A 25341-nucleotide genomic window follows, 5' to 3' on the forward strand; every position below is an offset into this window, starting at 1 on the left:
AGGAAGGTGCAAATGCTTTGTTGATTTTATCATTCTGATTTGAAGAAAGGTGAAGAATTTTAAATTGTAAGTCTGGAATTACTCACCTGCAGAATGATTTGTGGACATGACTGCCCCAAAACCCCTTTTGCATAGTACCTACCAAATGCCATTACTATTAAAAGAGCTCAGTTGAAAATATGAAAACCTTCTTGGTATAGGTTCTTGACTGGCCACATTAGAGGGATCATTCAAATTCAAGTTCGGTTCATTCGAAAGATTGCCCTGTTGAAATGACCGCAATGGAAATTTTTCCGCAAATGTCAAACATTAGGGAAACCAGTGAAAAAGTGTGTCTCCTCAACCACTTCCTTGTACTGCTCCTTGGACTAACTTGTAGATTTGAAGACTCGATAAAGGGTACTACTGCCAGTAAACAAGATTGTGTGATGGAAGGGTTGTCTGTGATTCTGATTGCACCACTTTAGTGCTAACGTGGAGCTAATAGGCTAGTTCCCTGTTTTTGCTACCTTGCCCCTGACGTCACTGCCTATTTCAGGCAGCAGGAAATTTGAAGTTTTCAAGACTAGTATTCGTTAATGCTAAAACAACAATCTTCCATTTCGGAATGGAGTTGAGCAAGTTATCAATGGGTAATTCTTTCAAAAAACGGCAAGAATGTATGTTGCTTTTGTGGTTCCTATAATGATGCATCGCTGGGTTTAGCATTCTGCTTTAAAATTGTGTGTTCAGTGGAAGCACTTAGTTCAAACAAAGTTAAAAACGTGGCGCAAACTAGACGGGACAAGAGAGACAAGAAACACAGATACAGGCGCCACGTTTCTTGTCTCTCTTGTCCCGTCTAGTTTGCGCCACGTTTTTAACTTTGTTTGAACTATGTACCAACTAGCTCAGCAACAAGTTTTGTTAGGAAGCACTTAACCTGTTTCCAATGCCACCATGTGCCAGGGGGGTGGTTGGATGCATGTGTGAAAGCAGCCAGTGGCGTGCCTGTGCATAGCGCCTGATGTCTGTTGAGCATTTCTCCTCTTGGCGCGCAATGCAGCATCAGCTCCGAGTTCCTGACCCTGATGAAGAAAGTGAGCAAGAGCCCGCTTGTGCTGGACGTGCTGAACATCCAGGGGGTGCAGCGCTCGCTCGAGCGGCTGGCAGACCTGCTCGGCAAGATCCAGAAGGCCCTGGGAGAGTACCTCGAGCGGGAGCGCTCTTCCTTCCCCAGGCAAGGATGACGCTCGCACAGCCTGCTCTCGGCTCCCCCAGCATTGTGTCGACAGAAAGGCGGTTCGGAAGTCACTGCCGCACTTTTTTGAAAAAAAGGGGTGCTGGGGATAGTGGCCCCCGGTGTTATCAATACTCGAGGCAGCCCCACTTGGTTGCAGCTGCCCACAACCCCTGGCACCAAGCATTTATTCTATTTTCATCTTTTGTTTTGCCTATAGCTTGCTAAGATCACTTGCACACACTCAGGGAGAGTGTTAGTTTTGCACGAAGGCAGCTATTCTATAGTGTTACCTTGGCCATTATTCCATTTTCCTCCTGCTTCCAAGCAGAATGGGTGGGCTTATTGTGTGCTGAGGTTGTAAGGCCTGCATGGGGCTGTGTGGGAGATGTTTGTCGGTTGGGGGCTGTGAAACCCGTGCAGATCACCCCTGCTTTGCTTCTGATGGCGGAGTAAGGCAGTTTAAGTAACCCTGGGCACTGTCTCTTTTCTACCAGTGGGAGGATATTTATTCCGGTATAGGTCCTTGGCAGCACCTTTTTTATGACCTTTGTCGAAAGAAAATAATGCAAAAATCCACGAGCCAGAGGATCAAAAGCAATTCTCTGGCCTGTGCCCAGCCGTATAATTCCCCTTTTAAGGGACCTGGTTGCACTGGCCTGGTGGAAGTTAAGGACAAAGTACCTTTTTCAGCGAATGGGTAGCCTTAAATTTTTGGCACACACTGGGCCTGCATTGGGTCATTTCAGGAAAGAGGTGCCGCTCAAGTGTGTTATCTACCAGTCTGAAGATTCTACCGCTAAAACTTGCTTTTCAACTAAAACTGGGGGCTATCATCTTTCGGGCTCGCACACACGACATATCATTAGTATCTTTTTGGATTCCCACCTAACAAACACCAACCCCACAAGATTTGCACAAGGCCTTAACTTACTGCTGCCTAAGGTCTACACTAATTACGGCAAACAAACAGCCATTTTCGCAGGCATTCAACTATAGAATTCATTACCAATAACAATTAAATTGTCTTATTCTATGCGTTCATTCTACAGTAGTTTGAGATCGTTTTTGCTTAACAATCGTTCTGAGTAGTAGTCTCGTTTTCCCTGTGTATAGTAGTTAAACCTGTTTTTCCAGAGCTAATATTGTGTAATTTCTTGTTCTAGTGCTTGCATATTTTATTGGCGTGTTAGACTGACCGGTACCTAACTGTGGTATTTTAGTACTTCTACAGTGTATTGCTTCCTCATTGTACTGTAGTTTAAGACCATGCTTGCTAACAATTTTTAGATGCGAAGCAGCTTATGGTCGAGCCTGTTTCCTCCACCGTTGTGTGGGCGCCGTTGTGCGGCGTCCATACTCCCACTGCGCATGCCTGGCCAAGCACTGCTGATGATGATTGTGGCACTATGCCCCTAGGAATGGGCCAACCAAAGAATCCATCACGAGATAGCTTCGCGTTCAACCACTGTCGTCATCCTCCCGTAGGGGAACCCTGAGTAGTATGCGAGGCATTCCTCCTCTCCTCTCCGAAGCTCCTCTCCTCTCCGGGATTGCGCAACAAATGGCAACAACTGCGGCTCCGCGCGTGATAATGCAAAGCAGCTTAGTGTTAGGGATGCGACGGTAGCCGCTGCATACTGCGCTGGGGGCGCCACTGTAGCGCCGCGGTATACATGGCGCGTGCGCGTGCTCCGCTCCCCTCAATCTCCTCCCGCAACGCCGCGATCGAACTGAAAACTAATGGGAACTTGAGTCGACACCATAGCTGCTTCGCATACTACTCAGGGTTCCCCTACGGGAAGATGGTGAAATTTTTCTGAATACAGTAGAATCTCGATGATACGATTCTGGGTGATACGAATTTCGGGATGATACGAATTTCTGAAAAGTCCCGGCAAAATTGCATTGTTTGCAATGGGAAAAATTTCGGCTGTTACGAACGGACCTGCGCGGCCCGGCGGATGATACGAACGAGCCGGCGAGGCGCCCGACTGCCGAACAAGCAAGTGACGGCTCTCTCTCCCCATTTGTCACTCTTCTTTCTCCAGAAATGGCTGGGCTGTTGTTTTCTGCTCACGAAAACGCGCCCCGCACGCCCCATGCGCGCCGCGAAACCTCTCGCACGCTGCGCGCGCCGCGGCCGGCGGCGGCAACATGGCGGCGGCTTCGGCCGCGAAGTGGCACGGCCGCTTGAGCGACTGCTTCTAGCCGCTCTTTAAAATGCCGCTCAAGGCAGGCACGAAGTTTCTTGTGCAGTAAAGGAGCTGATAACGTTGGCGAAAACGGTACTATAAAACACCATCCGCGCCGCTAGTGAAAGCGCTCATAAAATATCTGCCGGAGTGCTAAGCCTAAACATCTCGGACGGAGCTAGCGGGCTGTCTCGAGCGTTTCGCAAGTCGTCAGCGTCTTTTTCTGACCGAGGTAGGAGATACCGCGGGCGCCAAATCGTCAATGCGGCCGTGAAAATACAGCGCGCGCAAAGCCGAGGCGTACGTAATCGCGTGCAAAAACGCACCATGCGGTTCACGCTTGACTGTTGCGGCGTGTAGCGAGCTTGGATACCGGGAGTGAAGAGACAAGCGCGAAGCTAGGCGAAGCGTTACGCCAGTTATGCGCTCCAGAAAGGACTGCTTTGTGACGTGGGGGTTAAAAAAAAGCAGAAAAAATCACGGATTTGTTCACGCCAAAGTAAGAAAAAAAATAAACGAAAACTTTTTTCAGCGCTCAATTTTTTGGTCTGTGTTGGTTCATACGAATTTCGGATGATACGAATATTTTTCGCGGTCCCGCGAGATTCGTATCATCGAGATTCTACTGTAATAATTTTTGGGCTTTTCCCTGTTTATAACACTCAAACCTGTTTTTCCCAAGCTCATAGTGCATAATTTCTTGTTATAGTGTTTGCATATTCTATTATTGTGTTAAACTGACCCATACCTCGACTGCCTAAATATTTTTAACAATATTTTCGCATTTATTACCAGGAGGTCCCCCTGACAGTTTTACTTTGGGACCTCCTTCTGTATTAAATACGTGCGATGTGTATGTACCGAAAAATGTTTAATAAAATCCTTGAAAAATCCTTGAACCATTTGCCCTGGCTGTGCAGGTTCTACTTTGTGGGTGACGAGGACCTGTTGGAGATCATTGGCAACAGCAAGAACATTCCCCGGCTGCAGAAGCACTTCAAGAAGATGTTTGCCGGTGTGGCCTCCATCATGCTGAACGAGGAGAACACCCTCGTCACAGGCCTGTCCTCCAAGGAGGGCGAACAGGTGGGCATGCTCTCTTCTTCCTCTGCCAAAGCCGCCTGGCTTGCGGGTGGGCCTAGTGCTCTCTCGCTGATCGGCAAAGCGAAGCTGTGAATCGCGAGACCTTGCACTCGTGGTGGGGCACCGAGTTCAAGAGCACTTCAGTTATCCTTGGTTGGGAACCTGAAGAGCTCGTATGTCTGGGTAAACTTGGGCAGTCTATGCGCATTGAATTCGTTTCGAGTTGATGGATTAAACTTCTTGTTCCCAATTTCATGTGTGAGGGTTTGGCGGGGCCAGTTTTGTTGTGAAACTTCTGAATACCGTATTTGCACGATTGTAAGTCGACTCGAATCTAAGTCGACCCCCCAAAATTGCATCTCTCTCTCTCTCTCTCTCTCTCTCTCTCTCTCTCTCTCTCTCTCTCTCTCTCTCTCTCTCTCTCTCTCTCTCTCTCTCTCTCTCTCTCTCTCTCTCTCTCTCTCTCTCTCTCTCTCAAAATAATAATAATAAATAAATAAATAAAAGAAAGCAAGTGCAGGAACCAGCTCGTTTGAACGCTGCTGTGAACGAGCGCCGAGAGAGTTCTTTGGGCCCAGGCGTCACCCCCGGAAAATCCTTTCAAAAGATTTTCCGGGGGGGGTATGATCCGGGGCACTTGTGACAGATGGGCCGATTCAGCACAACACAGAAGTGACACAAGAACATGCGGCAACAAGGCCGCGTAGAAGATCATATCACAAGGAGAAGCTCTTCTGTCAACTACCAATACCCCCCATACGGCGGCTCTTCCATCAATGATCGATGCTCCCTCAAAAGCCGTACACTCGTGCGCACAGTAGATGTTAAAAAAAAAAAAAAAAAAAAAAACAGCTTTTGTATAAGCACACAGAATAACCATGTGCTGTGGGTTGAACGGGAAACTTTATTCCTAATCACGAGAACATATTCGCTGCGAGATGACACCCATTGAAGCTACCGGCAGTACCCGCCGCGGTGGCTCAGTGGCTAAGGCGTTGCGCTGCTGAGCACAGTCGCGGGTTCGATTCCCGGCTGCAGCGGCCGCATTTCTGATGGAGGCGAAAAGCAAAAACGCCCGTGTGTACGAGATTTCGGCGCACGTTAAAGATCCCCAGGTGGTCAAAATTAATCCGGAGCCCTCCACTACGGCGCGCCTCATCGCCTGCGTTGCGTCGGCGCGTTAAACCCTACAATCAATCAAGCTACCGGCAGTGGCACTGCCGCGCGATATCAAAACAAACATGGCGGCTGACACTAGCGGCCGATCGGGATTTCCTTTGATTCGTGAGTACGTTACTCGCATTCAAGAAGCGTTTTGTTTGTCTCTAATAAACAAAATGAGTATTGCCAAATCCCTTGAATCAATGCACGGTGCTGACGTAGGCACAATCATATCACGTTCAGTACATTTCCGAACGCGCTGGTGGAAGGTTAGCCGCTCTAGGTATGGTGGTCAAAGGGCACAGATCGGGAGTGCCAACTTTCAGAGTCGGCATCACCTTTATTGACGCCAGAATGTATGCAACGGTAAACGCTACGCTTCAACCGTAACCATAGAAACGAGGGTGTTATGCTTTCCTCAGCTCGTAGCACCCCTGATTTCTCATTTCTCTTGCCGTTACAAGTGGCATGAAGTTCGATTTCGAGTCTAAGTCGACCCCGCAACATTGGATTGTCAAACTTGAAAAAAGGGGTCGACCTACAGTGGTTTAAATACGGTAATAAAAATTCAAATGCAGTGTGCAAAAATTTGTTGTGGAAATGCCATTGTTGGGAATTCGGCAAATGATGGATTAAACTGGAGAAAATGCAGAATCTTGGCTTCCAAGTAATCGCTCCACTAGTCTCTTCCCTCTTCTTTTGACAGGAGCACCATTGAGTGATTGGAACTCACTGATCAGCTGCACAACATTGCTAAGTGATTTTGCGCCTGGAGCTTGGTGATTACCGCATTTTGGCGGATGTAACCCACACCAATAATTAGCAAATTTCGGGAGTTGACCCAGGTCAGATTGCGTCAAGCAGCATCAAAGGAGATTACAGCACTGCTTCTGGCACAAGCGAGAACAGTGCTTCTGAAAAACTAGCAGCTATCTGCAAGTAATCAGCTCAGTTGGTCTGCCTTGCCATACAGCAATATGGTTTTATGGCTGCACATTTCCCTGGTAGTGTGCTCTTGTGCTTGTAAAAGGAAGTCTGATGAACTGTGGTTCGTTCTTTATTTTGAAGACACATGACTCATTTTTTTGGTACAGTCGAGCGCACTTATGATACCATTTATAACAATATATTGGATATAACGATGAGCAACTATGGTACCTCCCACCTTTGCATGCGTGCTATGGTAAAATAAACCGCCTATTATGATGTTCCAGTGCTGTGATATCTGGTAGAACGATTAAATCCGGTTACAGTGCGAGGAGGCTCTTGGCCTCCTCAACACTGTCCCTCACACTTGGCCTAGCATTTTCCCCTTCCCCACTTTGTCGAGTGGAATTTCGTGTTAAATGAGCCGCACGGACAGAAGAAAGCTTAAAGGGGCACTGACACAAAAATTTGCATCTTGTTTTTTTGTTGCGATAGGCAGCTAGTGACCTACTTATCACCTGTAGAAACCTCATTTGCTTCAGCGTGCAACGGTTGTTTAATTAGAGGCATTTTCAATGCGGCCAGTCGCAGTTTCGGTTTCAGCGGCTGCCACGAAACGATGGATTTTGTGTGAACAAAGCTGACCACGTGACCGTCGGAAGGATATCACAGAGCAGAGCTGCCGTAGCCCTGTCGAATCTGCATCGCCGGCAGTTTCTGTGGATGCCCCCACGTACTGACCTCGTGAGCCGCATACCGTATTTATTCGAATCTAAGCCGATAGTTTTTTTGAAATACTGATATATCAAACTCCAGGGTCGGCTTGGATTCGAGGATTTTGAAATACGCGCCAATTTCCAAGTGAAGTAGCGCGCAGCTAGCGCCACCCAGAAAAGAAAGTATTGTAGCCATTACTAGACGAGCCAGTAGCCACTTAAGGGCCATAGGCCGCCATTTTGAATTGTGCGGACAGTGGCCTGCGTGCGGTGTGGCGTTTGGTTTTGACAGCGCAAAAAGAAGCGGTGCCATTATAGTGCCGCTTTTAAAAGAAAAGTTGTTTTAGCCACGGAGTTGTCGTCGAACGTTCAAGCCGGGCGGGACTTCGGCGGGGATGAAAAAAATGTCCGTCGTTGGAGGACGCAACGGGAGAGGATATTTGCGTGCGCCGCAACGAGGTTGGCAATCACCGGACCACGAGAATGCCGTCCCCATGAAATGGAGATGGCATTGGCTGACTTCGTTCAGACGCAGCGAGCAGCTGCCCTTCCAGTAACGACGGAAGTGCTCCAGGCAAAAGCAAGGGAGCTTTTAAGGGAACGAGGCTTATCGCGGGCACACTTCAAAGCCAGTCGGGGCTGCCTACAGAAATTCATGAAGCACTTCGGCTTTAGCCTCCGTTGTCGAACCTCAATCGTCCAGAAGTTGCCCGGTGATTTTGAAGAGAAACTGATTGAGTTCCAGCACCGCATCTTCATGTTCAATAAACGTGTTTTCTTTTTGTGAACGCTGACCTCGCCTTTTTGTTCGGCCTACATTCGAGGTAAGTTTTTTTTTTTTTCGCGCCTTCGGACTTTCGGGGCTCGGCTTAGAATCGGGGCCGGCCTACATTCGAATAAATACGGTAATTAAAAAGTGACCGGGGACGTGACGCAGGCGCTGCGAGTGCAAATGCTACGGCGGCTTAAGAACGACGCGCGACGCTGGAGACAGTGGGTGGCAAGACGCGTGCTGGGAGCAGTTGGCGGATCTGCCTACAGGTGCCTGTACAGATGTGTTCGGCTTAGCACTGCGGCGGATATTCGATTGCCGCTCTCGTAAGCGGTGCAGATGACAATTTTTAATGCAACCCGCCATCGCATCATTAACTCCTTTCTCATATAAGCTGCCATGGTTCGGAGTTGGGGACAATTTCGTGCAGCGGTAACAAGCGATCACTCGAGCTACCTGCGCCGGCCTTCGCCACTTCGCGGCTGTGGCTGCCGTCTGCACAGCAACCGTGCGGCTCGCTCAGTGGGCTTTTCGTGTCTCCGGCACGTTTTCGCGTCCAATGTAAATAAAAAGTAATAAAAACACAGTGCCTGGAATAGCTGTAGAACTTTAATCGCGGCCAGCTGCCCGATGAGCCGACGAAATCACGGCGTCTCCGCCGCCAACGATCGGGTCGTTTGTTCTCGAGAGCAGAAGCTCCACCCTCCGATTGGAGCGGCGAGCCATCGAAAAACACCGGCAGTGCGAAAGCGGCAAACACAAACTCATGACGTGTTTGGATGTTGTTTATTTACAAAGTATCCACGCGATGTCGATTGCGCGTGGTTTTCTGCTGGCTGCTCAGTTGCATTTCGCACACTTTGAAATTGATTTTAAATACAGTGGAATCTCGGTGATACGAATTCGGTTGATACGAATTTCGTTGTGATACGAATTTTTAAAATTCCCTGGCGAAAATGCATTGTATGCAATGTAAAAAAATTCGGATGATCCGTACGCATTTATCACCTGGTGCGGGTGATACGAACACGGGAGTCCGAGCAGACGACTGCGGCGTGGACGGGAGGCGGGAGTGTTGGTGTGGCCGTGCGGCCTTGGTTGCACGCGGGCACAAAAGCATGGAGCGTGAACCGCATACAGCGTTTTCTGCTCGCGAAAACGCGCCGCGCACGCCACAAGCGCGCTGACCCTGCCGCGTAACCACCTGCACGCGCCGCGGACGGCGGCGGCATCGGCCGCGAAGTGGTGTCGGGAGCTCGAGCGACCGCTTCTAAGCGCTGTCTAAAATATCGCTCAAGGCACGCACGAAGTTGCTTGAGTGGTAAAGGAGCTTATAATGTAGGTAAAAATGGTACTATAAAACATCATCCCGCCGGTAGTGAAAGCGCCCATTCAATATCTGCTGGGGTGTTAGGCCTAAACATCTCCGGCGGGGCCACCGGGCTGTCCGGAGCGTTTTCAAACTGCCGCTGCTGCCGCCATGAAGAGCGCACCTCGCCATTGGCGCAAGTCGGCAGGCTCCTCCCACTGCCGCGCGCGCCGGGCGTCATTTTCCGAGCGACTTAGCATCTGTCGCGGGGGCGAAATCGTCAACGCGGGCATGAAAATACCGTGCACGCAACGTCGACGCGCACGAATCGCATGCGGTTCGCGTGCGCACGTCGTGTCGAAGGTGAGCACGCGTTCTTTTGACTCCCGCGTTGACGATTCGGGCCGGCACCCCGGCGCCAGCCTCTGCTGGGGTGGTACCTCTGCCCACGGCCGAGCTAGAGCGGCCGCGTGCGCACGTTGGTATCGACACAGCGCGCGTCGCCGCCCTAGCCCGGCCGTGCTCAGCCTTGGTTGCCGCGAACGGCAGTAGGAGGAGCCTCATGACTTGCGCCAATGGGGAGATGTGTGCCTCATGGCGGCAATTTCGAAGCGCTGGCAGCAGCTGGCTGGGCCACCTCTGCGGCGCATATTTGGCGCGGATATTTTATAGCGCAGTTTTCTCCCACTTTATGAGCTCTTCCCCGCATGAGCAATTTAGTTTACACCTTGAGCTGCATTTTAACAAAAGGTTACAAGCGGTCCCTGAAGCTACTTGCACCTCTTCATGGCAACAGCCGACGCCATGTTGCCGCCGCCTGTCACATGCGCGGCACTATTCCATTTTTTCTCGTTTTCTGATGATACGAATGTTCGGGTGATACGAATATTTTTGCCGCCCCTTGAGACTCTTATGACCGAGATTCCACTCTATGTTCTAGGCTGTATTCGCCGCTGATATTTTGCAGATGATGTATGTGTGTTCACACCAATCTATCTCCGAAGTTATCTCGCCTTCAAAATTTTGTGTCAGTACCCCTTTAACCCTTTGAGGGTCGATTTTTTAAAAAAAAAACTTTCCCTGGTGGTCAAATTAGTTTATTGCGGATTTTGAATGTACAAAATCTCTAAAGTGAGGATTAAATGGTAAAAAATTATCAGGAACATTATTTTGGGGTCAGCATCACTTAGAACTGAAAAATGTTCAATAGTATTTCAGAGTGTGGTATTATTTGAAACAATGGTCTACGCACAGTGCCTATCGCAGTCTGCACGCATAAAGCGCATGTCCGAAAATGAGCTGTCTTCTTCCGAAGAAAGACTGTCTTCCGATGCAGACTCAGTGAAAGGAGCAAACTCGGCAGTATTTTCCTATTCAGCATCCCACTGAATGGAGAGTCAGAAGAGTCATCGCGGTCGGTGTCATCAGAGCGGGCAGTTCGTTGGGCCATATCGCCGCTTTGCCGTGCATCTGAAGAACTCGAAGGCAACCCAGTGAATGAGGAGAGCGAGAATAACTCATGCGCGCCGGTGATAAACAAGCTAATAGCAGCGCCAATATAGATAGAAATCAACTTCCGCCGCCCCCGCAATGGAGTCTCCGATTAGGTTACTTCAGTTCCAAGCAAGGAGGGCAAGAATACCTAGTGAGCGTGGGTAATAAACAAGATAAGAGCAGCACCAATATAGATCGAAATCAACTTCCGCCGCCCCTGATAGCGAGCGCCGATCAAGTTTCGCGCGCCTCCGATGTGATCACGTGGCGAAACTGAAACCGTGAAACGCGTTGACACGTACGGACGCCGTAACGCGCCGAAGCCAGAGAGTTCTGTTTTTCACCGCAAGAAGGTAGCACAATCAAATTTCAAACACTTCTTGTAAGTCCCAGGAGGTGGCAGCACCTCCCAGGGAGCATGCATCGTTAATATGGCGCGAAATTTCAAACGGATGCTCGAAATCGTACCCGTACGGCAAAGACCTTGCGGGACGGAAAACCGCCGCAGTATATGTACGGCAAAAACCCTCAAAGGGTTAAACAGCTCCACTGTTACATTGGCAAAAGATTGCGACTCTCCACATGCACTCTCAATTTTATGTTCTACTTTGGCAGTATTACTTCTCAAATAAACAGCAAATCCTAGTTTTTACCTATGCAATAATTTAGTTGAAGCAGAATAATCTAGGGGAACGTGCTTGTTGAAAAGAATTTCTGTACAATAACTCGTGTAGGTAACTGGCAAGCAAATAAAAATGCTCTGTTGTAGAGTGAATTTTATTGAAGCGGTGTATGTAGTAGTGGGGAAGTGTGATGCCCTAGGGAACTTGACGACAGAAGCATAGCAAGGAACACTCACGGAGCTCCTCGAGCGAATGTCACTGCCTCACATGCCTCCTCGGTGGGGCGAGCGCCTCTCCCTTCTTCCCCATGTCGGTTGAATGGCCGAATGGGGTGTGGCGTGCAGATGGTGTTCAGCACACCGGTGTCCATAGCGGAGAACCCCAAGATCAATGAGTGGCTGACCCTGGTGGAAAAGGAGATGCGGGTGACACTGGCCAAGCGGCTGGCCTCAGCCGTGGCTGAGAGCGCCCCCTTCAAGCAGGGCACCATCAACGTGCAGGACTACATGGACTGGACCGACCGTTACCAGGTATGGCCACTCTGCTTCCGAAAAGGAGGAGGGCTTGCTAGTACCATTAATTTGCATTACCACGCCGCTCACTTGCACAGATATGTTCTTAGCTCTTTAAAAATCAAGTTTTTTACCTTCAAAAATGTGCGCCTGTGGCCATTGAAAGAATCGCTAAAGGAATGCAATAAAGTGATTGCAAATCAAATGTGTAGCTTGCAAACGCATGACAGCAAACAAGTGGAGTCCAAAAGAGGCTAAAACAAACCAGTTTCAGAGACCTTTCCAAGTGCAGTGCCTTGCCTAATTAAACTGCATGGCATGCTAACCAAAACGCAAACTCCAAGCAAGGAGACTATGTGACATAAGCGGGTCGGCACGTGTGCACCTGGCACACAAAGGAGCCAGAGCAAAATAAACTCGGCTGAGAGCTGTGGTGCATCAAAAATCAATTCCTTCAACGCCCGGAAGGTAAAGCCCCGGTGAAACAAGTTTGCCACTGTTGAAGAGATGCCAGCCCCTCTTGAACAATTTGTGGAGCACAAAGTGGACGAAATGTAAACCTTCACTTGGTGTTGTAGTGTTACAGCAGCAGCCATGGAGAACATAGTAGCAAAGCATACAGTGGCAACCCTCGAGGGGCTAACATTAAAGTGCACAACATGCAGGTGTGAAAAGTGGCTATCACCTATTTGCGAACTCTGCTTTTAGCATCTTTTGTGGCTTAGAGCTCTGGGGCAGAACTACGTGGAATTGTCACTGTGGAGAAATGTTTTGGCTTTTTTGACTTCAATAGTCTGCTCATTTAGCAAGACCAACCACACAGGATTGCTAAGCATACACTGTATTGACACATAGTTTCTGTGCCACTGTGCGCTGCCAGCATCAGCTTGCCACAAGGGATGCTAAGGTTCACGTGTTATACAGCTTAATTGGACTGAAAAGAATTGCTTGTGAAGCATGCGAGGCGAAAAGCAATAACGCCTGTGTGTACAAGATTTTGGTGCACGGTAAAAATCCCAAGGTGGTCAAAATTAATCCGGAGCCCTCCATTACGGCGTGCCTTATCGCCTGCATTGCATCGGCGTGTTAAACCCTACAATCACAATCGTGAAGCATGCTCCACCTGGGTTGTCTGTGCTTGTTATGACCGTCCCTTGGTGGGCCCTGCCCCCTCCTCCACCCCAACATGCGCAGAGCCAGATCGTGGTGCTGGCTGCGCAAATCTCGTGGTCAGAAGACGTGGAGGCGGCCCTGCAGACGATGGAGAAGGCTGGCCCAAGTCCCGAGCCCCTGGAAGCGGTGCTGCAGTCGGTGGAGCAGACCCTCAATGTGCTTGCCGACTCGGTGCTGCAGGAGCAGCCTCCACTGCGCCGCAAGAAGCTTGAACACCTGGTCGGTAGTATTGGGTGCTTCCTCTGGCCTGTGCCCAGCTCGATGTTGAGGCGTTAGGCTTCTTGAGGTGCTCCGCATTTGGGTGCCTAGTTGCAGTGTATTTGGTGGAGGCAGATTACAAAGCTTAACATAAGCACCGACTACCTCGCATTCCATTGCCAAGGCGTGGCTCTCAGCATGGTAATGGCCAAAGTTGATTTTGTAGCTCCAGCAGAACATCTCCAGAACTTGCTCCTCCCAGGGGAAATGTCTCAAATCTGAAACGCTAGCTCATCTCGTATGTTTGCAGGGCTAGCAAAACCTACTCGCATTAGTAGTCTCTACTGACAGCTGCGTTCAAAAAACTCCATTTCTTCAGAGGAAGCAGTTTGGGCTCATTACGTAAAATCTCACCATCTGCCTAAACCATTCTTGTCTAAATTCGGCCTAGGTGCAGCAACAGTGTAACAATCATACTGTACTGTAATGAAAGGAAAGTGCAAGTGCTGGGTCACTTTCAAAATGTCTGTTTGTCCGTACCACCTCTTCCTTCTTCCTTCCCGCGGTAGTTGTTATTGACTCCAAACGAAGTGTAGCATCTGTAGGCCTGTGAGCAAGCACTACAGTGGAATCCTGGTTATGCATCGCCTGACTATGCAACAACCTGTGCTCCTTACGACAGATCCGTCCATAGAAATGTCGCATCCACTGCCCCGATTATACGTGCAAGAGTGCATGCAGTCTGGTTCCTATGGTAAAACTGGAAATACCTATGGCTGTCAAGAAAGAGACTAAAGGAAGGAAAGCAAGGCTTAGTGGTTAGCAAGGAACGTTGTGTCGTGTGCCAGTTATTGTGGGCAGCTATTGTTTCAGCTGCTTGCAGAACATGACTGCAAGTGGGAGGGCTGGTGAGGGCAGCGGACGAAAGCTGTCCCTTCCTTCCATTTCCCCCCTCGCTGTGCAGATCACGGAGTTTGTGCACAAGCGTGACGTGACGCGCTCCCTGCTGCGCGGTGGCGTGCGGGGCCCCCGGGACTTCCAGTGGCTGAGCCAGATGCGCTTCCACTTCGACCCGCGGCAGCCCGAGGTGCTGCGCCAGCTGTCCATCCACATGGCCAACGCGCGCTTTGGCTACGGCTTTGAGTACCTGGGCGTGCAGGACAAGCTGGTGCAGACGCCCCTCACCGACCGCTGCTACCTCACCATGACCCAAGCCCTGGAGGCACGCCTGGGCGGATCACCCTTCGGTCAGTTTTAGTTCGAAGCTCACGTTCAATAGGGGACTGATGCAACTTGGGATCGTATTCAGATTCCCGAGACCTTAAACTGTGAACAGTAGCTTGAAAAAACTTGGAATATTGGTGCTTGTCTGTACAGACCTAAAATAGACTTGCGCTAACCACTTCTGTACAAGCTGCCATGCCTAAGCCATTTCTTGAACCCAGAGGGCCGGCCAACATTGCTCTGCAGTAGGAATTTGCATACAAAGAAAGGCTCTACCATGCCTAATGCCACAAAGAAATGAGGCAACAGCTGTGCAGTAGTACTTCAGCTGTACTCCCAGTTCTGTGTCGTTCAACAAGGTGTCGCATAGTAAACCAATCAGTAAACTTGAATTTTACTTCAAAGTAAAATAGAATGTATTCAAAGAAAAGCAATTACATTCATTTTTTCATCTTTAATAAATGCAAGCGAAAATACTCTCCATTGAAACTACAAAGGAATGCAGGAATACCCAGTCTTCAAAGTCTAGCGCTAGGCGCTCGACTCAAACTTATTTACCAGTTGGTCCTCTCCCTTTCAAAAACCAGAGAAACATGTCACAAACAATCATTAGGAACAGCCTTGATTTATTTCATTTCATTTCATTTATTTTACTCTCAGGGCTGTTCAGGCGTTACAGAGAGGAGTGGGGTAAAAAAAAGGCAGAGTACATAACAAACAATGGAGGGGTCAATAAAAATGATTGGCTAGTGCAGACTTAAATTTTTCTAGTTCTTTCGTAGATACGATGCCGGCAGGAAGGCTGTTCCAGTCCACACTGGTTTTTGGGAGGAATGAGCCAAAATAAAGGTTGTTGTTGCTGCTTGGCCCACCTACTTTTAAATGGTGTTCAAGGCGGGTAGAAATGTATGCAGGGGGGCTGAAAAGAGACTGTTTTAGAGTTTCGTTGTAGTAAAAAATTTTGTGGAAGAGGCACAATCGTGAAATGAGACGTCGAGTGGTTAAAAACGGAAGATTTAAAGTTTTTTTTCATCAGGATGTGCTGGCTGTTCTGTACAGCTTCGAGTTTCTGTATTAATGAGGCAGTTTGCGGGTCCCACACAGATGAGGAATACTCTAATTTGGACCGAACAAGTGTTCGGTCCAAATTACTAGCACTTCCATCACTACCAGTTCATCATTGTATAAATTTTCGGAATTAGAAAACAACCGGAACCAAACAAACAAGTTGGATGCATGTGTTTGAACTGCTTCCTGAGCTTGCCGTAGCGACATTTTTACGCTTTTGACATATTTGAGACATTTTTACACGTTTACAAAATCTTCAGTGTTGAACTTGATCCCCCAGGACAAATGTGTTCATGTTCGCCTGCTGTTCTCACCCTGCATGCACTGGTTAAAACATCGCAAATGTTGGGGACTGGTTGCCGTGAAAAACTTGTAAAAGCTAGTGCAGGCAAGAGGGGTTAAGGGTAGAGGCCAAGTAGCTCCTTAATAAGGGGGGACGCGGGTCTTAGAATGGTCAAAAATGGCCAAAATATCGATTTTGAGAAAATCCAATTTTTGGAATTATTGTGCCTTCAAGCACCTGCCTTCAAAATATCAACATGAAATTCTATCGGGAAATACTCTAAGATCATGTTTTGAAACGCCTCGGGGGCCACGAAATGCCCCGAATTGGGCAAAAGTTGCTTGAAATTCCCGCGCCCCCCATGGGCGAAGCAGCCGACCGATCGCTGCCATCTTGGTCTTGTTATGAAGCTTGTTTCTCTGTGCGCAATTTGCGATATCTCAAAATGGCATCGCTTGAGTAGAACGACCGCCCTTGCCAGTTTTCCGAAGGCACCTTTTCGGCCGCCGATTGGCTAGAGCGGTCGCACGCAATTTGAGTTCGCCGTACGACCCGTCCCATTGGTCGGCGCGACTGCTGTCATGGCGGTCGCCATCATGGCGTCTGCTACGTGCGTCTGACGGAGTCCGCTCTTCTGGCGCAGCGCTCGCTTAGAGCAGTTTTGCTAGATCTTTTTACAGTTTCTTCTAAGTCTTCCATCGCGTACTTTCGTGACTGATGCCAGGAGACGTACGTTTGAAGAAGACGACCCGTCATGCGTACGGGAAGTGAAAGCGTCGTCCGCCTATCCCAAAGTCGCGTGGTGCGACTTCGGGCCGCTCGACTTCGCCAGATGAGAATCGTTCGCCGCCTCGTATTGCCTCGCTTGCCCCATGGCCTGACCAACCACCTCCGGAATCCATACCTGGTCCAAGCACGTCTTGCCGGCTTGACACCAGGTATTACACGGCGGAGGAGATCGCCGCACGTACGGAACACGCGGACGAGGTCAAGCGCGGAATGGAGACCAAGTCAGCAACGCAGCGGAAATTCGACCTGCTTGAAGTGGATTTGGTGCAGTCAGAGGAAGAATACGGCACAGATTTTGACTTAGTGAATTTTGCAATGCTGAAGGACCTTTTTGCGCACGTCAGGTGCGGCAAGTGTGGGCTGGCAGCGCCGGATTTGAGGAAGGCTGACCGGCAGTACGGCCTCGCCGTGAGGCTCGAGGTGACGTGCTCGGTTTGTGAACACCGTGTGGAACGTTTTTCCTCTCCAAGGACCGAAGGATCTGGCAATATCACTCCTTTTGAAGTGAATATGAGGGCTTTGAAAAGTATTCAAAGCATCGGGAACGGGGTGACTGCTCTGTCGGATTTTTGTGCTGGTATGAATTTGTCCCACAGAGGCCTGCACCACAAGACATTCCAAGCGCACTTGAGGAAAGTGGTTCAGGTTTGCGAGGACACTGCAGCAGCCTCTGAAGCTGATAGTGTGCGTGCCGTCAAGGACTTGTACTCGGACCTTGGTCAGCCGCCAAACAACATAGATGTGATGTTTGATGGCACGTGGATGACAAGGGGACGGTCGTCACACATTGGAGTGGGCTGCATCATTGAAGTGTACACCGGCTTGGTGATTCATCATGTAGTCCTCTCTAACTTTTGCTTAGCTTGCGCCATCGGACCCAAAGCTTCAGATGAGGGCTACGAAGATTGGCTGGCAGAGCACGAGTGCCAGCGAAACATTGACTGTGGTGCAGGACGCATGGAGGTAGAGGCAGCCCTGATAATGTTCAAGCGCTCGCTCTCCAAGAATGGGCTGCGATACACTACCGTGATGTCCGATGGAGATAGCCGCACCATGCACGGCTTGAAGGAAGAAGGCGTCTATGGGTTTATTCCCATATAAAAAAAGGACTGCATCAACCATGTGTGCAAGCGTATGCACACTGCCCTGCGAAGTGTGCGTGAACAGAAGAAGGCCCAGGGTGTAACGCTTGGGGGCTGAGGAAAGCTAATGGACCAAAAAATCAGAAAAATCTCTAGCTACTATGGGTATGCCCTCTGCAGCCTTGCTCATGACGTGCCGGCAATGCAGAAGGCGGTGCAAGCCACACTTCGCCACATGGCCTCCACAGATGGTGCTCCCGACCACAGCTTGTGCCCTGATGGTCCCAGCTCAGGGTGCCAGTACAACCGTGCTGTCGCCAACGGGGAGGAGCCCCCTCCACACAAAGACCCTTTGCCGGACTCTGTTCGAGCCGCACTGGAGCCCATCTTTGATCGCCTGAGTGATGAGGCCTTGTTGGAGAGGTGTGCAGATGGCAGGACGCAGAATGCAAGTGAGTGCCTGCACTCTGTCATTTGGACTCGGGCGTCCAAAAACCAGCACGCATCACTGCTAAGCATCACCCGGGCAGTTGCCGAAGCTGTTGCGGTCTTCAATCGGGGCAGGAGAGAGACCAACGAGAGCGTTGCGGTGAGCCTCGGCTACACTGCAGGAAGCTGCCTCCTTCGTCAAAGCCTTGAGAAGGACAAGAAAAGGCTCAAGAAGTCGACCGCAGCCTTTTTGAGCAACGACGCCAGCAAGAGGAGGCTTGCCAAGCGGCACAAGGCAGACAGGTCTACGTACTACAGCCCTGGACAGCTGTAAATCGGCATGAACTGGTACAGCAAGCTTTCTGCAACTTGTGAAAGCTCCCCCCTCCCCCCCCTATTCAGCACTTCAGTGTTGCGAACTCAAAGCTCAGTGCTTTGTCACAGGATCGCCCGACCTTTTTCCAGCCATAGGCCAAGAAAGTTTGCCTTTCGGCTACATTTATTTTCCCCAAAAGGCTCTTTTGAGGGCCAACAACATGATGCATTTGCGGAAAATGCACTGCGCAGTGTCCCACCCCTGTATCCTCTCAAACTTCCAGCATAAAAACCGCGATTAAAATAGCCTCACCAAAAAACAAAAAAAAGGGGGGCACCTAAAGCAAGTTTCACCCTTACACTTCTGCCGTACCCAATATTCTGGGTACCACAGTGCACTGTAAGGGATGATGGCACTTTACGAGGGACTGTTGCAGTTATCACGACGCCAGCAAGACACCACCAGATTTCACAACGCTAGCAAAATGCCAACCGATTTGAAGTCGATAAATTTTGCTAAATTCCTGATGGGGTCTGTTACTTGGCCTTTTGTATCTCCAGTTCTAGTTGACATTTTCGGAATCCAGACAGATTTGAAAATGGGAAGAACATGTCTTTGTTACTGGGAAATTTTGAAGCTACACTACTGACTGTTCATCTCGTAACACATGGCCAAACTTCAAATGCAGTTTTCTCAGTTTCATATTTTTGGTCACTCCCCTCGGCCTTACCCAGCTTTTTGGAAACTTCTTTTTGCTTCATAAGTTCAATCTTGGTACCTTTTTTTTTTTTCAGTACAACCTGAGGCAGCCGATGACATTCTTAGTTTTTCTGTTTAGGCTACGCATAAATAATGACTTGCAGTTATTTTGATGAGCCAAAATATCGAATACTGCCATCTTTTGTACTTGACATATTTTTTTAGGATGCCGTCACTTTAGAGAAAAACGAAGAATGTCATCGGGTATGGGAACTCTCTGGCTATCCATTCATGTAATTAAAAGTGACAAAATGCAATGCGAAAGTTCATTAAAGCTGCGTAAGAAATTACCTAATTGTGGTTTAGACTTTGTATGATAACTTTTGAACTAACAGCACCAGCTCAAGTATAATTGCATATTTGAAATGTACAGAGAAAAGCACATCTGTGTGCAAATTTTCATAAGTTTCTACCCATAAATAAAAAAGTTAGTTTTAAGACCCTCGTCCCCCCTTAAGGGGGACGAGGGTCTTAAACTAACAGCAGGGTCTTAAAACTAACGTTTTTATTTATGGGTTGAAACTTTTGAAAATGTGCACACAAATGTATTTTTCTCTGCAAATATGCAATTGTATTTGAGCTGCTGCTGTTAGTTTGAAAGTTATCATACAAAGGCTAAAGTAATCAGGTAGTTTTTTACGCAGCTTTAATGAACTTTCGCATTGCATTTTGTAGCTTTTTATTACATGAATTGATAGCCAGAGAGTTTGCATACCCGATGACATTCTTCGTTTTTCTCTAAAGTCTAGGCATCCCAAAAAAATGTCAAGTTCAAAAGATGGCAGTATTCGGTATTTTGACTCATCAAAATAATTGCAAGTCATTATTTATGCATGGCCTAAATTGAAAAACTAAGAATGTAATCGGGTGCCTCAGGTTGTTATGAAAATAACGGTACCAAGATTGACCTTATGAAGCAAAAAGAAGTTCTGTGTAAGGCTGAGGTAAACGACCAAAAATATGAAACTGAGAAAACTGCATTTGATGTTTGGCCGCATGGTATGAAATGAACGGTCAATAATGTAACTGCAATATTTTTCTGTAACAAAGACATGTTGTTCCCATTCTCAAATCTGTCTTTGCATTCCAAAAATGTCAACTACAACTGGAGAAATCAGAGGCCAAGTCACGTACACCATCATGAATTAAGCAAAATTTATCGACTTCAATTCAGTTGGAATCTTGCTGGTGTTGTGAAATCTGGTGTCGTCTCACTGGTGTGAAAACTGCAATAGTCCTTCGTAAACTGGCATCATTCATTACAGTGCACTTTGGTACCCAGAATATTGGGTACGGCGGAGGAGGGAGGGGTGAAACTTGCTTCAGATGCCCCCCCCTTTTTTTTTGTTCTTTGGTGAGGCTATTTTAGTCATGTTTTTTGCGCAGGAAGTTTGAGAGGATACAGGGGTGGGCACTGCGCAGTGCGTTCTCTACAAATGCATCACGTCGTTGGCCCTGAAAAGAGCCTTTTGGGGGGAAAAAAAAGTAGCCAGAAGGCAAGCTTTGTTGGCCTATAACAGAAAACGTTCAGGTGATCCTGCGACAAAACACTGAGCTTTGATTTCGCAACACTGAAGTTTTAAGTGGGAGGGGGGGCTTTCACAAGTTGCAAAAGGCTTGCTGTACCACTGCAATGTGTGACGACCGTCCCCTGGTCATCCACATGCCATCAAACATCAATGTTTGACGGCTGAGCAAGGTCCCTGTACAAGCCCTTGACGACACACACACTATCTGCTTCAGAGGCTGCTGCAGTGTCCTCGCAAACCTGGACCACTTTTCTCAAGTCCGCTTGGAACGTCTTTTGGTGTAGGCCTCTGTGGGATAAGTTCATCCCAGCACAAAAATCCAACAGAGCAGACACTCCCTTTCCGATGCTTTGAATACTTTTCAAAGCCGAAAGGAGTGATGTTGTTGTTCATTGCTGTTCACTGATGTTCACCTCGAAAGGAGTGATGTTGCCAGATCCTTCGGTCCTTGGTGACGAAAAACGCTCCACACAATGTTCGTAAACCGAGCGTCACCTTGAGCCTCACAGCGAGTCCATACTGCCCGTCAGCCGTCTCAAATCCGGTGCCGCCAGCCCGCATTTGCCGCACTCGAGGAGCGCAAAAAGGTCTTTCAGAATTGCCATATCTACTTAGACAAAATCTGTGCCGGATTCTACCTCCGAGTGCTCCAGATCCACTTCAAGAAGGTCGAATTTCCGCGGCGATCTCCTCCGCCGTGTAATACCTTGTCGAGTCGACAAGACGTGCTTGAACCAGGTCTGGATTCCCGAGGTAGTTGGTCAGGCGATGGGACAGGCGACGCAATACGAGGCAGCGAACAATTTTCACCTGGCTGAGTCAAGCGGCCCGAAGTCGCACCACGCGGGCGAACAACGCTTTCGCTTCCTGTACGCATGAGGGTCGTCCTCTCTAAACGTGCATCTCCTGGCATCAGTCACGAAAGTGTGCGGTGAAAGAAACCGTGAAAATGTCTAGCAAAACTGCTCTAAGCGAGCGCTGAACCAGAAGAGCGGACTCTGTCAGACGCGCATAGCAGACTCCATGATGGCGGGGGAAAAAGAAAAATCTGACGTAGCAGTCGCGCCGATCAGTGGGAGGCATCAGACAATGAACTCAAACCGCGTGCGCACGTGCTCTCCAGCCAATCGGCAGTTTAGAAGGCGCCTTCGGAAAACTGGCAAGGGCGGTCGTTTTACTAAAGCAAAATGCGCACAAAGAAACAAGCTTCAAAACAAGGCCAAGGTGGCGGCGATCGGTCTGCTGCTTCACTCGCAGCGTGCGCGGGAATTTGAAACAACTTTTGCCCAATTCGGAGCATTTTGTGGCCCCCGAGGCGTTTCAAAACATTATTTTAGAGTATTTCCCAAAGGAATTTAGCGTTGATATTTTGAAGGCAGGTGCTTGAAGGTAATTATTCCAAAAATTGGATTTTCTCAAAATCGACATTTTGGCCATTTCTGACCATTGTAAGACCCGTGTCCCCCTTTAAGGGGGCACGCTGGTCTTAAACCAAAAAAGTTTATTTTTGCAGTTATGATGATTGTGAGGACATCCATCCATGAGGGATGGGGGAGTAGGTGGCGCCCTCTGGGCGTGGTGCGGTGTGTACGCGCGGGGGAACTCGGGACTCGAGGGAGTCGTGGAGTGGTCGAGGAAGTGAGCGGTTGTGTAGAGTGTGAAGAAACCCTAACAAGTGGGAGCTCGTCTGGGATGGAGCCTGAAGCTATTCCGGACCACTTTGTGCAGTTCCTTCTGCAACAGACTAACGGGTCCCCTTTGGAAAGGGAGTGTGTCGCCGCGCAAGTGTGCAACGTGATAATGGCCGCCGCTGTGCCGCCCGCTTCGACATGGCGGCACCCTTTGTTTGCGCTGGTATCGCCGAAGTGCAGCCAGCGACAGTGACAGCACCTGCAGCGATGCCCAAGTTCGAAGGATTCCATGATCTGCAGTCACCGCAGGAGTTCCTGGACAAGTTCGAAAACTTCTGCATGGCTGTGGACATACCGACGGGAGACCGCATCTGGCGGGTGATAGCGACGGCCTTGGAGGGAAGCGCGAAGCTTTGGTACCGCTTCGCGGGACCCTTTGAAAGCTGGGACGGCTTCGCCGAAGCTTTCAAGAAAGAGTTCGTGTCCGTCGACGAGAAGCTTCGGCTGAAGCAGGAGCTGGACGAACAGACGCAGCACCTGCAAGAAAACCTGCGGGAGTTTATCTACGTCGTTGCCGCCTGTTATGATAGGATCGGCGAAAACGTGCCCGAGTCGGAGAAGGTCGACTGAGTGCTGCGCCAAATGCACCCCAACCTACAAGATTTGGCAGCTGGATCGACCTTCCTGGACTTGAAGGCGCTGGCGGCCACGGCCGACGGCCTGATGGAACGTGCGCGGCGCCGGCAGCAGTATCGGCCCCCACCGCCCAAAACCAACCAGGTCGCGTTTGACCTGGCCTATACAGCCCCTGGCGTCTCCAACGTTGCTACAATGGGCCAGCACGCCGTCTCCTTCGGGGAGCAGGGGCGCCCGCGTGTGCGTGGCCGCTCCATCCCGCTGCTGTGCAGCCTTCGTACCACCGCGATAGGTGGCCAGCCGTTCCGCCCAGCGGCACACTGCCACAACAACCATCAGCGGGATGACAGCAAATTGTTTGCCGGCGATGCGGTGGCGTCAGCCACATCGCACGCAACTGTGCGACGGGACGCCGACAGGACCGTGGCGTTTGCTTCCTGTGCCGCCAGCCAGGGCTTTACTAGGCACAGTGCCCGGGAAACTGGCGCCAGTAGGCACTGGCCCAGTGAGTGCCCACGGCGCTGCAATGCAAGTTGCATCTACGGCTTGTGGGATATATGAGGGGTTCTTCGGGACGACTTAGCCAGTCCTGGCGTAAGCCACCACGCTAGCTCCCGGCGTGTCAACCACGCGGGCTCCCATGCCTACGGCAGCCCAGCGAGGTTCGCCGATACGAGAACACAGTAGACAGTAGTGCCGAAGCACAGCCGTTTATTTGGGGAATCCCAAAGCATGCGAGCACAAGGCTCGACGGCGTTCATGAATCACGCCGTCCAGGTCGTCACCGCGGACGGGAGGCAGGCACTCACGGCGCGCGACAAACAAAGCTCCCACCTGAGATGCATGTATCCATCACCGCCGCGTTTCGCCGATCTCGCCCCGACCGGGTCTCCGCCGAGACTCTCCCGACTCCCGTGCGCGCACGCTCCGCCAGCCGCCCCCGTGCGCCTATCCCGCCTATGCCCGCACAGATCGGTGGTGCCATCTCTCGTGGGACGCCGTCGAACCAGCGCAGCGCCGGACCGGTTTCAGCGCACAAGCGTCTCTCCTGAAGCGCGCGCCGGCTCGGGATCGCGGGTCGCGGTTCTCTACGATTCCCACAGTCCGGAAGGAGGGAGCCAATCCTGGAGGTGCGAATCGGGAACGGGACGTTCCGCGCGCTGCTCAACACAGGATCCAATGTGAGCCTTCTTGGACTTCCGGCTATCAGCGCAGCGTGCTTAGCTGGAGTCGAAAGGAAGCGGGAAATGCGGACACTCCGCCTGGCATCAGGTTGGTCCTAAAGCACCACTTCCATCAGATGCCAAATGAAGTGGGACGGCGGCTGTCGTGTACAGAGATTTTTGTGCCTGCCTGATTTGTGCCTGCCTGATTTGTGCTAGGATGTTGCGCTGGACTTCTTGACGGCCACGGGTATATCCTTGCACATTGGCCTCGGAGGGTGGACCGTGGGCATGGAGCCACAGCTGGTAGTACCATTTGCGAAGGCTGACAAAAGGGTCGCTCCTGAACCATTGGAGGGCGCCTACTGCCTCGAATGGCTGTTCGAGCACCCTTCGGACACTGTGATGACTTCAGCATGGCGGTGCACTCGGAACAGCAGTCGGATGGCCAAGGCAGATTTGAGGCTTTGCTAGAGGAGTATGGGGCACTACTTACCAAGTCTCCAGGTTGCACCAGCCTGGTCGAGCACTCCATTGACACAGGTGACAGGGCCCCTGTGCGCGGAAAGCTGCGCCCAATCAACCCTAAGAAAAAAGGCATCATGGACTCCTCCTTGGATGAAATGCTGGGTGCAGGCCTGATCAAACGCAGCAACAGCCGCTGGGCAAGTGCACCGGTCCTGGTGGGCCAGAAGTCGGGGGGGGGGGGGGGGGGGGGGGGGGGGTTATCGCGTGGCCATAGATTACTGATCCCTGAACTCCCGAACCAAGGTCCCAGTGCACCCGATGCCACGCAGCGATTGGTTGTTGTCTCAGCTGGGTAACGCCAGATGGCTCTCAAGCTTCGTCCTCTCCCAAGGGTTCTTCCAGATCCCACTAAGGGAACAAGACCTCGAGAAGACTGCGTTCATATGCCATAGGGGTACCGTCGAGTTCACAAAGATGCCGTTTGGTGTGGCAGGAGGGCCTGCCACATTCGAGGCCCTGATGGACAGAGTGCTCGACGGCATCAACCACCAGTGCGCCATGGCCTTCCTCGACGATGTGCTG

General features: G+C 50.1%; 1 protein-coding gene across 1 annotated transcript in view; it reads left to right on the plus strand.

The window, feature by feature from the left end:
* Positions 1 to 25341, plus strand: part of LOC144174886 (dynein heavy chain, cytoplasmic-like) — a 408801-nt gene that overhangs the window by 158426 nt on the left and 225034 nt on the right. The window contains exons 25-29 of the mRNA XM_077703850.1: positions 1046 to 1219; positions 4335 to 4500; positions 11844 to 12029; positions 13206 to 13403; positions 14347 to 14629. Of these exons, the coding sequence (XP_077559976.1) occupies positions 1046 to 1219; positions 4335 to 4500; positions 11844 to 12029; positions 13206 to 13403; positions 14347 to 14629 (1007 nt within the window). The remainder of the gene's footprint in view (positions 1 to 1045; positions 1220 to 4334; positions 4501 to 11843; positions 12030 to 13205; positions 13404 to 14346; positions 14630 to 25341) is intronic.

Source organism: Haemaphysalis longicornis, unplaced genomic scaffold (assembly GCF_048455015.1).
Source record: "Haemaphysalis longicornis isolate Haplotype H1 unplaced genomic scaffold, Haemaphysalis longicornis Haplotype H1 scaffold_1, whole genome shotgun sequence".
Lineage (NCBI taxonomy): Eukaryota > Metazoa > Arthropoda > Arachnida > Ixodida > Ixodidae > Haemaphysalis > Haemaphysalis longicornis.